This window comes from Oratosquilla oratoria, chromosome 15 (assembly GCF_046742065.1).
Source record: "Oratosquilla oratoria isolate Oo_2021 chromosome 15, ASM4674206v1, whole genome shotgun sequence".
Classification (NCBI taxonomy): domain Eukaryota; kingdom Metazoa; phylum Arthropoda; class Malacostraca; order Stomatopoda; family Squillidae; genus Oratosquilla; species Oratosquilla oratoria.
Window position 1 is genome coordinate 8,291,152 of NC_134791.1, and position 15,863 is coordinate 8,307,014.

Below are 15,863 nucleotides of genomic sequence, written 5' to 3' on the forward strand. Positions count from 1 at the left end.
GCAATTAGTAACTACAGTTCTGTAGGGTTGTACAGCTAATGTGACATATAATTCCAGCCACACCTCTTCACTTCAAGCCAGTTTTCTTTATTACGGACGAGATGATGAATAGAATGATTTTGACTTTTCGTGCAATCTGTATGTCCTCCTATGCAATAACAGAACAAAATGTTGTCGTTGTATATTTCTTGTGCTTCCATTTGTAAATGACATGAAATTCTTCTCTAAAACCTAATTTCTCTCTTTAGTTACCTGTGGCTTATGTCAATCTACTGGTTAAATTTAGAACTCACTAGTAACTTATAAGAGAAGCAGGATAATCTAGAGGGAAAAAATTGAAAAGAGAAATTGAAAATAGTTAATCTTTTTTTTAGGTCCCAAAATAAATTTGTGTTGTGGAGGTACATCAGATCAAGGACATGTGACTTTAAGAACCTAATTTTCATTGATTTTTCTCAATTCCCTTAAAATAACTTTGTAAATACTGGCGTCAATTCATACCATATATTTGGGGTCCTTGGATATGCTCTTTGTTTGAGTATTGTTCACATTTGTTTTGCCAGTCATAAAGGCAGAGTCATAATTGCACTATGAGTTTTTATTTTCAATGTTTTCCATCTGGCCCTCTAAGATCTTGCACACATCTCTTTATTTAACATAGCTTCTTACAGAATTTTTCATAATCTTTTTCCTGTATCCTGCTCACTTGTTTGTTTTGTCTTTGTCTTGTTTGTTTCTTTAGTCTTGTGTGACCTTGCTTTCCAATTATTGTCCTATTTGTGATCACCAAACACATATTTAATCCCCATGTCACCATTCCACACATCACAACACTTCCAACCACCACATGTCAAATTAGTTCCATTAATCAAACCAGTTGAACCGAGATACAGAATATTAGGAATATCATATTTTTAGCTAGAAAACAGCATCTTTCGGCAGCGTCAAGAATGGCACTGAAAGCAGATGCAGCTTAGCCGTAGATGGCAGCAATGCTAGCAGCCATTGTAGATGCTTCCATTGCACCCTTGGAAAAACAGATGATCATGTTCCTACCACTGTATACATTGTTTTGCTTTTGTAAATTTGGTGAATAAAGTGTTTTATATGAAGGGATTTACTTCCTCGACTATTTCATGATAGTAGGTTAAGGTGTAAGGTTGTTCATCATCAAAGTAATTGATGATGCCCTTGTACATTCTCATGGACTGCAGACTAAACAAAACATGTACGTAAGCCACCATTTTGAAAAGAGTTCAAGAAGATTTAATGTAATTTACAGTAATTAGCTGTTCAGGAATGAATTAATATATTTCATGATCTCTTATGAATTCATGTTACCTCTTACGATGATATTGTACTTGTGTATCATCAGACAGAAAAAGAGGGTTATTCATTTTTGTATTTAGTCGTAACAAGTCATCATTTGTACTTGTTGAAAGTCAAGATGTGGAACCCCATGAGCACAGAGTGATAGAATACTTGGAACAAATTGGACAAAGAAACAGTGTGTGCAAACACTATTCAAGATTTTAAGAAAAAAACTTGATGCTGAGAGATATAAAGACGGGTCATCATGAGCATAGCTCCCTTCCCGTATAATACAACTAGGTAAATAAATACATACTACAACTAGATAAATACATATAGAAGGGCCTTACTTAATTCCCCTTGTAAGAGGGTGGCTAAATCAAAGTATATATATATATATTTCTTTTCCCTAGACTTAACAAGGAAAAAAATGTGAAGATGGGGTCCCTAATCTTTTCGTTCCACTTCATTTAGTTGACTTTAAAAGTAATTTTCCAAGACAAAAGGAGTCGTGAATTTAACTATGAGTTTCTAACAAATTAGTAACATGTTTGATTATAAAATTGATCAGTATAAAATTCTCAAAGGTTAATATACAGTTGATTAGTTTCATACTAGTTCATAGTTTGAGTTTAACCGAAATGATAGTGGATTTCAATAGCAGATTTTTAAGTCAAAATTTCTTTAGAAAAAAAAAATTGGAGACAGTGAAGAGGGTTAACCAGGGAAATGATATATTGAGAGGATTTCTCCTATTTATCAAATGGCATATAAATGAAATGAATTAATATTATGACACCAACTGATAGATATCATGTGAGAAAAATGGTAGATCATTTTAGAATAAATTTCATGAGTAACCACATCTTAAATCTTTGATAAATCTAAAAGTATTAAAGAATATTCATGCCATCATAAATGAACAATTGTTGTGGTAAATTTGACCTTTTTTACAAAGTTTATGCATACATACATATACCAAAAAGCCCTTTCCCCCTTATTAGAGGGGTGGCTGAGTTGAAGGCATTGTAACTGAGCAGGTTACAATTTTACATTGTAGAAAATATAAATTCAATTGAGTGAATTGCATTTGAGAATGTAGCTCCATATTTTAAGGGATGTAGGAACAAGAAGCTCTAAGTAACAACTTGGTGGATGTCCAAATGCAGAGGAACAGGTGCAGTACTTGTCCTGAAGACATGACGTCAAAACATACTTAAGATAGTCGTTTTACTTACGCCTCGCATAAGCTTCCTGTTGACATGGGACACAAAATTTAATCTTTTCACTGGCTGAACATGCATAATCTTCTCGTTCGTATATGTTTGGACGAGTAAGGATCATAAGTTCTTGTAATTCATTCCTGACAGCTTGGACTTGAGGCAACCTGTACAAGGGCTTAATGGAAGATAGATGAGGTGTGACTGATAAAAATGGGGTTTGAAAATGAAGATATTTAGAAATAGTGTTGACATAGTATTTGAGAAAAATTAATGTAGTTTTGAATTCTGAAACTGATCGTGGCTACTCTTTTTTTTTTTTTAAGTATTATGAAGAATTAGACATGAATTAGGTGACAAATGAACAAATTTAAAGAAAAAATTTGGTTAATGGATTAGGCTACTTAAAAATAGTAAACAAAATAGGCACTTCACATAGGCATGAGGATGGGGGAAAATGGGGATTGAAGATGAAGTCAGTGCAGGTGATGGAGGGGAGGGGAATGAGTATGACAGGAGTCCTGTGAGTTTAGCGAGGACAGAGCGAGTCAGAAGCAGAGCTCAATAAAAGTCTGAGCCACATACCAGCTAGTAGGGGAAACCCTACTGTAAATAACAAGAACAAAAGAATAACTACATTGATAATCATGTATTTAGATTTTGAATGAAAGAAGAATATTTCGGCTATCAACTGTGGGTTTCCTGTGTGTCATGTATTTAGATATTGTTAATGACAGTGCATATGTGATCATTTAGTGGCATATATGGATAAATATTTTTATCCCTGCAATATGGGGAATCCTTAGAATTTAGGGGCCAGTGCCTTGAGTGTCTTATGGTTATTTTGGCCCCGGAAGGAGCATATAAACAATGTGGCATGAGGATTTTTTTTTTTTTTTTCTCTCCATTGAATCAATGTACATGAAGTCCAGATAAAGAAAAGAACACATAGTTCGAAATAACAATTACAAATGCCAAGGATAACACAAAAAAGCATGTAAGCTTATTTCCATTGTGGTCCTTATTTGAGAATACAGTAAAAGGTGTAACAGTGGGTTTGAAGGGAGAGAGAGTTTCTTGGAACGAAGTTTGTAGCAGAGTGAGGTCATCAGGGAAGGGATTGCAGGGATTGTTGAAGGTGTCAGATGGAGTAGTTATAGATAAATTGGTGACAAATTACCCCATTTCTTTGAGATGGCGATGGGACAAACATGCAGAGGTGTCAGTGACTCTGTTTATGTTTTGGGTACCTTATAAACAAATGGCAACTGGTAATCATCATCTGGCCCACACATAGAGCTCTCCAGAAAGAAATGGTGGATATCTGTGCTGTGCTGTGTCAGTGGTGGGCCGTTGCCATTTCACTGGCTCGTATAAGGAGGAAGACAGTAGTCACTGTATATTAGGTCGTCTTGTTTGAAAAAGTTGTTGAAAAAATAGTGGAAATCAATAGAAGTTCTCTATAGAAAGGGAGATTAAGATCCTTAAATTGACATTTGGTAATAGAATTAAAACAAAAATGTATAAGCTCAAGATGGAATTATGCTAGGAGCTGAGTTTAGGAAGAAACATGCTTTAGTACAGAATTTTATTAAAGATGTGGGAAAACTAAGAAGAGTAATGAATGACTTTTTCTTATTTTTTTTATCTTTATTTTATTTCATCTATATCTATTTTTTTTTTTTTTTTTTTTTCTCCTTGTGGATGAAGGACCATCCCTGTACATTTCCCATTGCACAGGTCAGAAGCAGTGCAGCAAGACAGCACATCCACAGCAGGCTTAAACAGCTTTAGCTGGTTTACCCCCACCACTTCATTACATGGCAACCCTTGATGAATATGTAAAAGGAAAAAAATTGCAAGAACGAATTTACAAAGGTAACCATGACTAAATGTAAAAAGGATAATGAGAAAGAAGATTCCGATAAAGAAGAGGACTATTGAAAAAAGAAATAGTCATTATTGATGCAGCCTGAAAGGATTCCTCCCCATCCTCTATTTTTCTGCTTGAGGGGATGGAGAGGGGGGGGGGTTGCCAATGAAGTGAAGTGGCTTTGCTGTGGATGTACTGTGTCTTGCTGCATTGCTTCTGACCTAGGGCAGTGAGTAGGATATGGGGATGACCCGTCATCCACGAGGAGCTAAGATGAGAGAGGGAGGAAAGATTGGATGGAAGTAGTTATGTGCCTTTTACATGGCTATGTATGTATGCATGACTTGGCTACCTCCCTGATATGGGGGAAAAAGCTCTTAGTGTATGTATATATATATATATATATATATATATATATATATATGTTAAAGCACAGAAATAGATGAGATAAAGAAAAATATGGAGACAATTAGTGAAAGGATACTTGGTTTAGCAAATGTGTTAGTATGAGAGGTAATGAAAAGATTAGTTTATTGTAGTTATCTAATTGTGTAAAAAAATATGCATTTCCTTATGGGATAATAGTCTTTTTTTCTATAATTTATATTTATTGAACAGTAATAAGAGCAGAGTATTTGGTATCTTGTGTTTCTTATTAATTTTTGCCAAATTTATCATTATTCTCCTTGCCTTGGCTAGCAACCTTCCTTATAAGGCGGAAGAAGCCTTTGCCAAATAGATACATCTAGAGATCGTAATTCTAGTATTTTACTACCTGCATCCTCAGATGAATGTTTTTGCTTGCAAGAAATATATGTGATAGGATGAAGAGGGACAACTGGTTGATTGATGAAGAATTCAACAAGTTTTTCACATGTTTTTCTTCATTTCATATCATTTGATTTGTTTTGTATAAATTATTTTTTCCCACCTTGAAAGTGCAATTCTTTGTTATTATCTATTCATTTTTAACCTGTCAGACATCTATTGCAGGTGAGAATTACTCATTAATGATTTGAAAAAATTGAAAATAATGGAAAATGGTAATTTAGTAGGTGACGACAACTACAAACCTGTTTTTCTGCAGAATTAGTGGGGGATATCTGTCATCAAACTAAGTATGTGTGTATGTATGTATGTATATATATATATATATATATATATATATATATATATATATACAGTATATATATATATATATATATATATATATATATATATATATATACAGTATATATATATAATACACACGTACACCAAAAGGATTCTTCCCCCTCTTAAGGGAGATAGCCAGCCAAGGCATGCACCCATCTCGCACTAAATGTAACATAGTTGAAGTAGTCACTTGAACCACACATTTATTCCGTTTCAGGACTGCAGACAACCCTTCAATGGAGGTTCATTCTTCGACCACGAAGGTTTACCGTACTGCGAAACCCATTACCATGCCAAAAGAGGATCGCTTTGTGCTGGCTGCCACAAACCCATCACAGGTATTATATATTAAACTTCAGTGTGATGTTCCTATCATTTATCATGTTAACCCAAAATCAATGTGAGGGTTCTCTTAGCTTAATATGATTGTTTGGTAATAGGAAAGAATTGGTTTAATAATAGGGTGGTCAACGAATGGAATAAACTTAGTAACCACGTAGTGAGCACTGACACTATCGGCCATTTTAAGAAACGGTTAGACAACTTTATGGATGGGGATGACATATGGTAACGGACATGGAACTGCCTAGTGTAGGCTTTATGGTCTCTTGCAGTCTCTTTCATTCTAATGTTCTTATGTTAAAAATATGTGTATATTAATTTTCTTCATGTGAGATTGCTGTTTTACACATACCCCTGAGCTACATAAAATTAATCGGTAACTGAAAAATATTGATAAAAACAGTCACCATTGCCTGTGTCTTAATTGAAATAGGTTCGAACTTGTAAACAACAGGAGGTATCCTTCTGCTGAATTGAATTAATTGGTAATTGACAGGAAAACTATTGAAAATTTTTTGCTGTTCCCTATTGGTTCATTGTTGGAATTTATATCAGAAATCAGACAGTAATAAGGCATGCAGATACAAAATCTATGATTCGCCATTACTATATGACTATCACTTATTGTGGACAATGATTGTGAGTGATAACCAAAGTAAGGTGTTATAGTATAATTAGAATAAATGAGGAAGAAAGAAGATTTGAATATATACTTTTCTCTGGTCACTGAGTACCCATAATATAGACAATTATGTGTTCATGATTTTTTCCATTTAATTTAATTTGCTCATTTATTTATTTATTATTATTTTTATTTTATTTTTTTTCCAGGACGTTGTATCACTGCCATGTTCCGCAAGTTCCATCCAGAGCATTTTGTGTGCTCCTTCTGCCTAAAACAACTCAACAAGGGGACCTTCAAGGAACAGAACGACAAACCTTACTGCCATGTTTGCTTCGACAAGTTGTTTGGATAGATCCAGGTTTGGTTGTACAATTTTTTCCAAGTACATAAGAAATCCGTCCATCCATCCATTCCCAATTACTTATTTCTCATGATAATTTTTAACCCCCAAGGTATTTACTTGCATCTCCCAGTCTACAATTTACTTAACTAGGTTTGATGCTCCTTGAGAATAATAAATTTATGAAAAATAAATAAGTGAATAAATGTCCACCTCCAGTCCTCCATTTCCTGCCACATGTAACCCCAAGTACCCAAACCTATCCAATTCCTCCAGCCTCTCTCCTTTAAAATTTAATTCCAATTTGCTTCCATCCTCTCCCCTTGTACATCTCATTGCCTTACTTTTACTCACATTTACCTTCAACTTTCTCCTATCACATTCCCTCCCAAGCTCCGTCACTAACTCCCTTAATCCCCCCCCCCACTGACCCTGCCACAAGTGCAGTGTCGACAACAAACAACAACTGGCTCACCCCCACTTTTCTCCATTTTCTTTAACAGTCTCCAATCCCCTGCCCATTATCCTTGCATTTACCTTCCGCACCAGCCCCACCCATGTACACATTGAACAGCCATGGCAACATGACACATCCATGACACAGTCCCACCTTTATCTCAAACAACTCACTGTCTCCATTTCTAATTCTAACACAGTCTCTACAACTACTGCTCTAGTAACAACTCTTGACTACCCTTAACAGCTTTCTCCCAATCCCATATATCTGCAAAACCTCCCACAGTACCTTCCTGTCTACCCTGTCATAAGCCTTTTCCAAATCCATAAAGACCCAGAAAATCCTTACTTTTTGCTCCCTTGTAAGTGGGGGGAAAAGCCCTTGGTATATAGATGGATAGACATAAGAAATCCTATTCTAGAATTATAAGATTAAGAGTACGAGTTGAAGAGGTGGGGAGGGTCACCATGTAATGAATCGGTGGGGGTAAACAGTTTTAGCTGTTGGTTTCTGCTCTGGAGGTGCTGTGTCTTGTTGCATTGCCTCTGACCTAAGGAGAGAACGAAACGGAGTTGGGTGAATGAGATTAGTAGGGAGAATGTGATGGATTGAGGGAAAATGACTAATAAAGATTGGAAAAGAGAGAGTGATCAAAAATTAAAAAAAAAAAAAAACTACATTGGTATACACATATATATTCTTTGTGACTACCCTCCCCCCCCACCCTCACAGAACCCATTTCAAAAACATCTGGAAGGAAAGAAGCATTAGTTACAGTCCATAACAATACCAACAACAATACCACCGCTCCATTAACACACTGAAAGACAACACACTGCTGCATGCCAGACCCCCTGATATCCACCCTTCTGAATCCTCGCTCCCACGAAAGGACAGAGTCCACTTGGCCAGACTGCGGTGTGGCCACCACCCAGCACTTCTAAGCTACCAGAAGAGGCTGGATGACCGCATTGTGAACAGCTGCCCAGGATGTAACACTTCACCCCACACCATACAACACATAATGGAAGACTGCATTATACACAATCATGCACGCAAACAACACAACATACACTCTATAAAGGATTTGTGGGAAAACCCAGTTTCGGCAGTAGCATTCCTTGGGGAGACGGGACTGCTCGGACAGACAGTCTAGGGAACGACAACAACAACAACCATACCCCTACCAACAACAATAACAACCCTTTGGAGTATTGAAACAATACCATAAGGATACCTTGCCTCATAATGAATTCATTTGAAGTTCCTTATTTTTGTTTCCAGGGTGAACTAAACAACTGCAGGATGAATAAGACTTCCAAAATCCAAAGAAGTAAACTATGAAAAGGACTTCTTATGTGGGCCAGGCTGCTGTCTTCAGGTCTTCCATATGCAGAAGACAAAGTTCAGTGAATCGAAGTTGAGCCGATGATGAGCAAGGGTTTTTATTCCTCCTGCAGCTGCGGACTCACTGAAAGCAGCGTTGTCAGCGAAAAGCAGTATATTATCAAAGTATAGTGTTCAAGGAAATTGCGCTAATTGCAAAATGAGGTTGAACTGAACCATATCGTAAAGCCTTAACCCCTTCTGCTCGAGGTCGAGCCGTAAGCTGATTAAATTCATCTGGCATTAGCCAGAACGGAGTCTGCAAAGGGCGACTTTGTAGCAAAGGGGTTAATTGAGAGCCCCAACTCCGTTGGCACAAATAGCCGCGGCAAACTTCACGAAGATCATCATTGTGAAGAGTTTAGTGGCTCTCAGTCTCTTGTACAGTAAACGACATAAGGTTTTTACAGGACGGCTTTGCTCCACAAGTTACGGATGACCCGAGTTATCTGCTTCACAGATTAGAAATTTCACAGAAATGTATATTCAAATTCGATCTAATATTCCTGACCTACAATACATTAAAAAGAAAAATTAAGTTGATATTCAAATTAGTTACGGAAATGAGATTGAGTTGCTCAGTTGATGACATTAATGGAAATCATTCTTAACTTGTAGTTGAGAAAGACCAATTGCAAGTTTGCTGAGGCATACTGACAGTATTTTTGAAGGAGCAGAAGAGATTATGAAAGGTCAGAGATGGATGTATTCAAAACAAATTTCATTGACATAATTTAAGAAGAGATTTATGTGTGTTGTCATACATTACTAAACTTCTAACCCACATTTTGTTGTCATTTTAAGACAAGAAATTTAATAAATGTTTGTCCTTTGCTAGCTTGTAGAAGAGAGAATTATTACTGAAGGAGATAGTAATGCCGTTAAGATTGATATTATACTGTTCATATATTGATTTTTAGTTTTTAATCGTCACGCACAATGTTGGATTATGTTGCTTGAAACTGAATGCACAATAATAGTTTTACGTTGTACATTTGTGAAATTTTAGTCCAATGCGAAAGCACTATTTTGTATGTATGTATTGGTATTCTTTTATAATTATGAAATGAAGTTCAGCCTTATTTGCAAATTAACATTTCAAAATAAATCTGTGCTATTTATGAAAAAATTATTACAGATACTGCAAAAACAATTTTGAAGGAAGCAGATAGTTCAAGCATGTAGAGCATATATATCATTGAACAGTCTGCATTTGGTATTCTTTACATATTTTCTCACAACCTTGTGCTTGGGTTATGCCGATGTCTTTTGGGTTTTTGGATTAAACTAGCTACTGCTGCATTTCCCATATTTTGTTTTATATGTTTATCATGTATGCACAATTTTTTATTATTGTTATTATTATAATTATTATTATTATTATTTCACCAGCGACAATTGAGGTTCCATGTCATAAAAAACGACTAAATGGGGTGAAGTTAGGGGACTGGGGATCCCCTCCATATTTTTATCCCATCAAGAGTCAAGATATGCTTTGACTTGGCCATCCCCTGTACAGGGGGTGGAAAAGTGTCATTGGCGTATACATAGTATATAAATAATGCTTTTCACACAATATATACATATATATATTTTTTCTTTTCTTATTTTATTTTTACAGTGTTTACCCAATCATAAAGCCAATATGGACAATGCATTGCTTCCTTACAGTATGCAAGGGACAAGCTATTATGACCGTGCTGTAATAAAAAGCTTCTCGTAACACTTGTCTTGTAATTTGAATTGGACAGGCAACCCTGACCTGCCGCCCCGCCCCACACGATCACCGGCACACAATCACAATCATGTACTGCATCATACACAAACTCATCACCCATGTCTCTAAGGTAAACATACGTATATCCATACCCCCTGCCGTCTTTTAGACGTACTTGCTGTGTTTCACAGTTGAACTCTCGAGTTGTGCACCGTTCAAGTTGTTAACAAGCCAAGACGTGATGGGATGGATCGAGCAGGTCACTGCTTCTCTTGTGCAATTACAAATAAAATTGTTTTCAAGAAAAAGACTTTCATTTCTTCAATAATGCCAAAGTTTTTATTTTTCCAATACATACCACAGGCTTTTTCCCCCTTACAAGGGAGGTAGCCAAAAAAACAAAGGCATAAAACCACTCCCACCCATTCCATCCCCAACATGCTCCTCTCCCCTCCACCCTCTTCCCTCCCTCTTATCTTGGCACCTCCTGGATGACAGGTCATCCCTGCATCTCGCCCACTGCCCCAGGTCAGAAGCTGTGCCACAAGACACAGCACATCCACAGCAAGGCCACTTCATTAGAACGGCAACCCCTCCTCTCTGCCCCCTCACGCAGAAAAGAAGATTGGGAGAAATAATGGTCTTTTAATCTCCCTTCCAAGGAAAGTAGTCGATAGATTACAAAGGCGGAGCATGCTGACAGGAGACCTTTTGGTCCATAACTAGGTAAGACTATTGTTGTCATTTCATTTTGTGGAAGACCAGTAGCCCTACATTGGCTGGCAGTGGTCCTCAAAACCTTCCACAGATCTCCACGGGAAGAAACTTTGGACTGTTGTCTGTCTTGTATTAGTACGGGGCTGTTTCTGTGTCACTAGATGAAAGTGGTCGGGAAACGGAGAATAGTCGTCAATTGCCATCTCTCCATGTGTGACAGAACAGGTTTGGTTATATTTCTTATTATTTGTTTATTTGATATGATATGGTTTAATATCGGGAGGCTAGGACGGTGACCCTCACAGAGGGCTTTGTTATATTTGTTCATTTACATGTATATAATTTTTTCTATTATTATAAACAAGTATGAACATGTTTTGCATACCTGTCAAGCTAGTGTGGTGTCTTGCCGTAAGATTCTGTATTAGACACCATAAGTTTGTGTATAAAATGGTACTTAAACCATAAGAAAAGCATATTTTTTTTGTCATTCAATATTTGTTTCAAAACAAGTGCAGAATAAAAATACAGTGTAAACAGATGACAGTATGAACACCACATAATAAAAAAGGTACTGTTTACAGAGGCTCTTGTAAACCGTACTGTTTTTCATTATGTGCTTATACTGTGCCATGTGTTTACATTGTTTAAAACAACATTACAACAAAGACCATCAGTTATATAACACTTGAGAGGGGGAATTTGTCTAAAACTGTTTAAAACAAATGCATTAAAAACACATTGCATGCAGAAAAAAAGTGTTACCCCATGAATTTTGTCGAAAATCTGAAGGTGACCGATTTGGCCCAAACTCACTCCAAAGGAGGAGAGTAAGACACAGTGCACAGCGAGGTAGACTGAGAAGCCTGTGCCCAAGGTCGTGGCAGTGGAGCCCCTCCAAACACGGGCCTTTTCACCCAGTATTCACTTTTGGGCCTCTGGCAACTGAACTGTTAGCCAGAGTGGTGTCCAAGTGGACTCCACAGTAGCCCTGGCTGCCCTCGACCTGTGGATCAGATGGCAGGTAAATTGGAGCAGGTGACCAAAATGACCCAAAATCCAAAAAATCTCAAAGGAGTGACCCCATGAATTTTGTCAAAAATCTGAAGGTGACCGATTTGGTCCAAACATGCCCCACAGGGAGAGAGTCAGACACATTGCACAGCAAGGTAGAGATGAGCAGCCTGAACCCACGGGAGCGGCGGTGGCGCCCCTCCAAATTTGAGCCTTTTCTCCGATTTTTCACTTAACTGCCTCTGGCAGCTTGCTACCTTTATATTAGATTGTAGGTTAATCAGACCAAAAAATAAATAAATAAATAAAAAAAAGGCAAAGAATTCTGCAAAAAATGGAGAGGTCACTGATTTGCCCCAAACTTACCCCATGTGGGAGTGTGAAAATGATGCATTGAATAAATTCAACATGCAATACACTACAAGTTCTTGTAGTTAATCAAATTTTAAATTTGAGTATTTTTTCATGGCTGTTATTGAAGAGCTTTTTTCATAACTGATAATTTTATATTTGACTCATGGAACTAGTGCTATTACTAAGTACATACACATACCAAGGGCTTTTTCCCCCTTACAAGGGAGGTAGCCAAAAAACAAAGGCATAAAAATCATTCCCACCCATTCCATCCCCAATACACTCCACTCCCCTCCACCTTCTTGCCTCTTATCTCAGCACCTCCTGGATGACAGGTCATCCCTGCATCTTGTCCACTGCCCTGGGCCAGAAGCAGTGTCGCAAGACACTTCACATCCACAGCAAGTCTGCTTCAATAAATGGGTGACGCCCCCCCCTCTCCGTCCCCTCATGCAGAAAAGGAGAAGACTGGGAGAAATCCCATTGGACTGCGTCAATTTATTTCTCACCCTCCATTCCCCACCCACTCCCCCTCGTGCATCACAGCATCATCCATACACAACCATTCTCCATTCACCTCACCCTCCGTCCTCTCCCGTCCGTCCCCAACAGACACTCCCCTCTTTCACAATGCCCTTGTTACCCCATCCATCCATCTCATCCTTGGTCATCCTCTCATGTTCACTCCTTCCACCTCCGCCTTCCACACCTATTCCACTAATCTTTCCTCACTCATTCTTTCCATGTGTCCAAACCATCCTAATACTCTTTCATCAACCCTATCTCCCAACTCCCCTTTCACCCCTGTTCTCCTCCTCAACTCCTTATTTCTCACTCTATCCAGCCTAGCAACCCCTATCATATTTCTCAGGTATTTCATCTCAAACACATTCAAACTCCTTCTCTCTCCTTCTCTTATATTCCATGTTTCTGCCCTGTACAGTGCTGTCAGCACAATCATTCCTTCATACAGTCTCCTCTTAGCATCCATTCCCAAATGTCTATTTCTCATTAAACTTTTTAATCCACCAAGGCATTACTTGCTTCTCTCAATCTACATTCTACCTCCACCCTTACTCCTCCCTTTCCTGCCACATTCGCACCCAAGTATCAAAAACTATCCACTTCCTCCAGTCTTTATCCCTTAATGCTCACTTCCAGCCTGCTGCCACTCTCCCCCCTTGTACATCTCATCACCTTACTTTTGCCCACATTTATCTTCAACTTCCTTCTTTCACACACCTTCCCAAACTCTGTCACTAACTTCTTCAATCCCTCCTCCAATCCTGCTACAAGCGTAGTGTCATCACTAAACAACAGCTGGCTTATCTCCCACCCCTCCCCATTTTCTTTAACCATCTCCAGCTCTCGACCCACCATCCTTGCATTCACCTCTTGCACCACCCCATCCATGCATAGATCAAACAGCCAGGGCGACATAACACATCCCTGATGAAGTCCCACCTTTACCTCAAACCATTCACTCGCTACATTTCTAATCCTAACACAAGCTCTACTACTCTCATAAAAACTCTTGACTGCTCTCAACAGCTTTCCTCCTATCCCATATATCTGCAGTACCTACCACAGTGCCTTCCTCTTTACCCTGTCCTAAGCCTTTTCCAAATCCAGAAAAGCCCAAAAAACATCCTTACCTTTTCCTATAGCTTTCTCACATATCTTACAACAAAAATCTGATCTACACAACCCCTACCTGTCCTAAAACCACACTGTTCCTCGCCAACCACTCCATCCCTTTCGCAATCCTCTCAATCAAGACCCTCCCATAAGCCCTCCCAACCAGACTCAACAAGCTGATCCCTCTGAAACCTCTACACTCACACTTGTCCCCCTTCCCTTGTAAAGTGGAACTACACAGGCACTCCTCCAGTCCTCCAGCACTCCACCCTCTCCCAAACAAACATTAAATTTTCATAAGTTATATATATATATATATATTATATATATATATATATATATACACACACACACACCTAAGTAGCTTGGTTTATAAATACCAAGTCCACAACTATACAAGTCAGTTTGTATACTTAATGGTACATACACATACATATACCAAAGACTTTTTTCCCCTTTATAAGGGAGGTAGCCAAAAAACAAAGGCATAAAAACCACTCCCACCCATTCCATCCCTATCACACTCCACTCCCCTCCCTCTTATCTTGGCACCTTGTGGATGACTGGTCATCCCTGCATCTTGTCCACTGCCCTGGGTCAGAGGCAGTGTCACGAGACACAGCACATCCACAGCAGGGCCGCTGCATTAAATTAGCGACCCCACCTCTCCGTTCCCTCATGCAGAAATGGAGAAGATGGGGAGAAATCCCTTCGGGCTGTGTCAAATATTTCTCACACATACTCCCTCACCCCCCATCCCCCACCTCATGTATCACAACATCATCCATATACAACCATTCCCCATTCACCCCTGTCTTCTGTCCTGTCCTGTCCTTCCTCAACAGACATTCCCCTCTTCCCCAATGCCCCTTTTACTCCATCTCATCCTAGGTCGGCCTCTCATGTTCACTCCTTCCACCTCTGCCTTCACACCTCTTGTACTAGTCTTTCTTCACTCATTCTTTCCATGTGTCCAAACCATCCCAATACTTTTTCATCCACCCTATCTCCCAACTCTCTTTCCACCCCCATTCTCCTCCTCACCTCCTCATTTCTTACTCTATCTAGCCTAGTAACCATTATCGTACTTCTCAGACAACACAAAAAACATGATCAAACCAGTTCACAGAATCTGGGGGTAACTCATGTACAACTACAAAAAAATAAATCTAATCAAGACGCCAATTTACCCACTCACACCTCATGATGCCTATGTAGGCATCATCATACCAGTGGTTAATATTACTGAAAATTAGACCTTACACTGAAGGGATTAAAATAATTGGTTTCTCTCACAAGACTGAAGATAGAGGGAGGAGAAAAAAAAAACGATAAATGTTCCCTCCCAATACTGGGACATTAGGTAATAGTTATATGCATTGTTACTCACGGCCTTACTTTAATGAAGCGGCCTTGCTATGGATGTGCTGTGTCTTGCGACACTGCTTCTGACCCAGGGCAGTGGACAAGGTGCAGGGATGACCCGTCATCCAGGAGGTGCTAAGATAAGAGGGAGGGTGGAGGGGTGTGGAGTGTATTCAGGGATGGAATGGGTGGAAATGATTTTATGCCTCCCTTTTTGGCTACCTCCCTTGTAAGGGGGAAAAAGCCTTGGTATATGTACGTATGTACTTGCGGCGAAGGTTGAGGGGATGGTGATTTGATTCCTGCCACCGGTGAGGTTGAACCAAGGGCATGATTCATTAAATTCCAC

At 38.8% G+C, this 15,863-nt stretch overlaps 1 protein-coding gene across 12 annotated transcripts in view; it reads left to right on the plus strand.

The window, feature by feature from the left end:
• The window catches only part of Pax (paxillin), a 246,404-nt gene extending 235,670 nt beyond the window's left edge, over window positions 1–10,734 (plus strand). For 11 of the 12 annotated variants that reach the window (XM_076198537.1, XM_076198526.1, XM_076198528.1 and 8 more), the window contains 3 exons: window positions 5,777–5,897; window positions 6,733–6,884; window positions 8,608–10,734. In XM_076198537.1, the coding sequence (XP_076054652.1) occupies window positions 5,777–5,897; window positions 6,733–6,878 (267 nt within the window). In that variant the 3' untranslated portion in view covers window positions 6,879–6,884; window positions 8,608–10,734. Of the gene's footprint in view, window positions 1,113–5,776; window positions 5,898–6,732; window positions 6,885–8,607 lie in introns of those variants that run through there. The other variant, XM_076198531.1, reaches the window with a different exon arrangement.
• The last annotated feature ends 5,129 nt before the right edge of the window (window positions 10,735–15,863 follow it).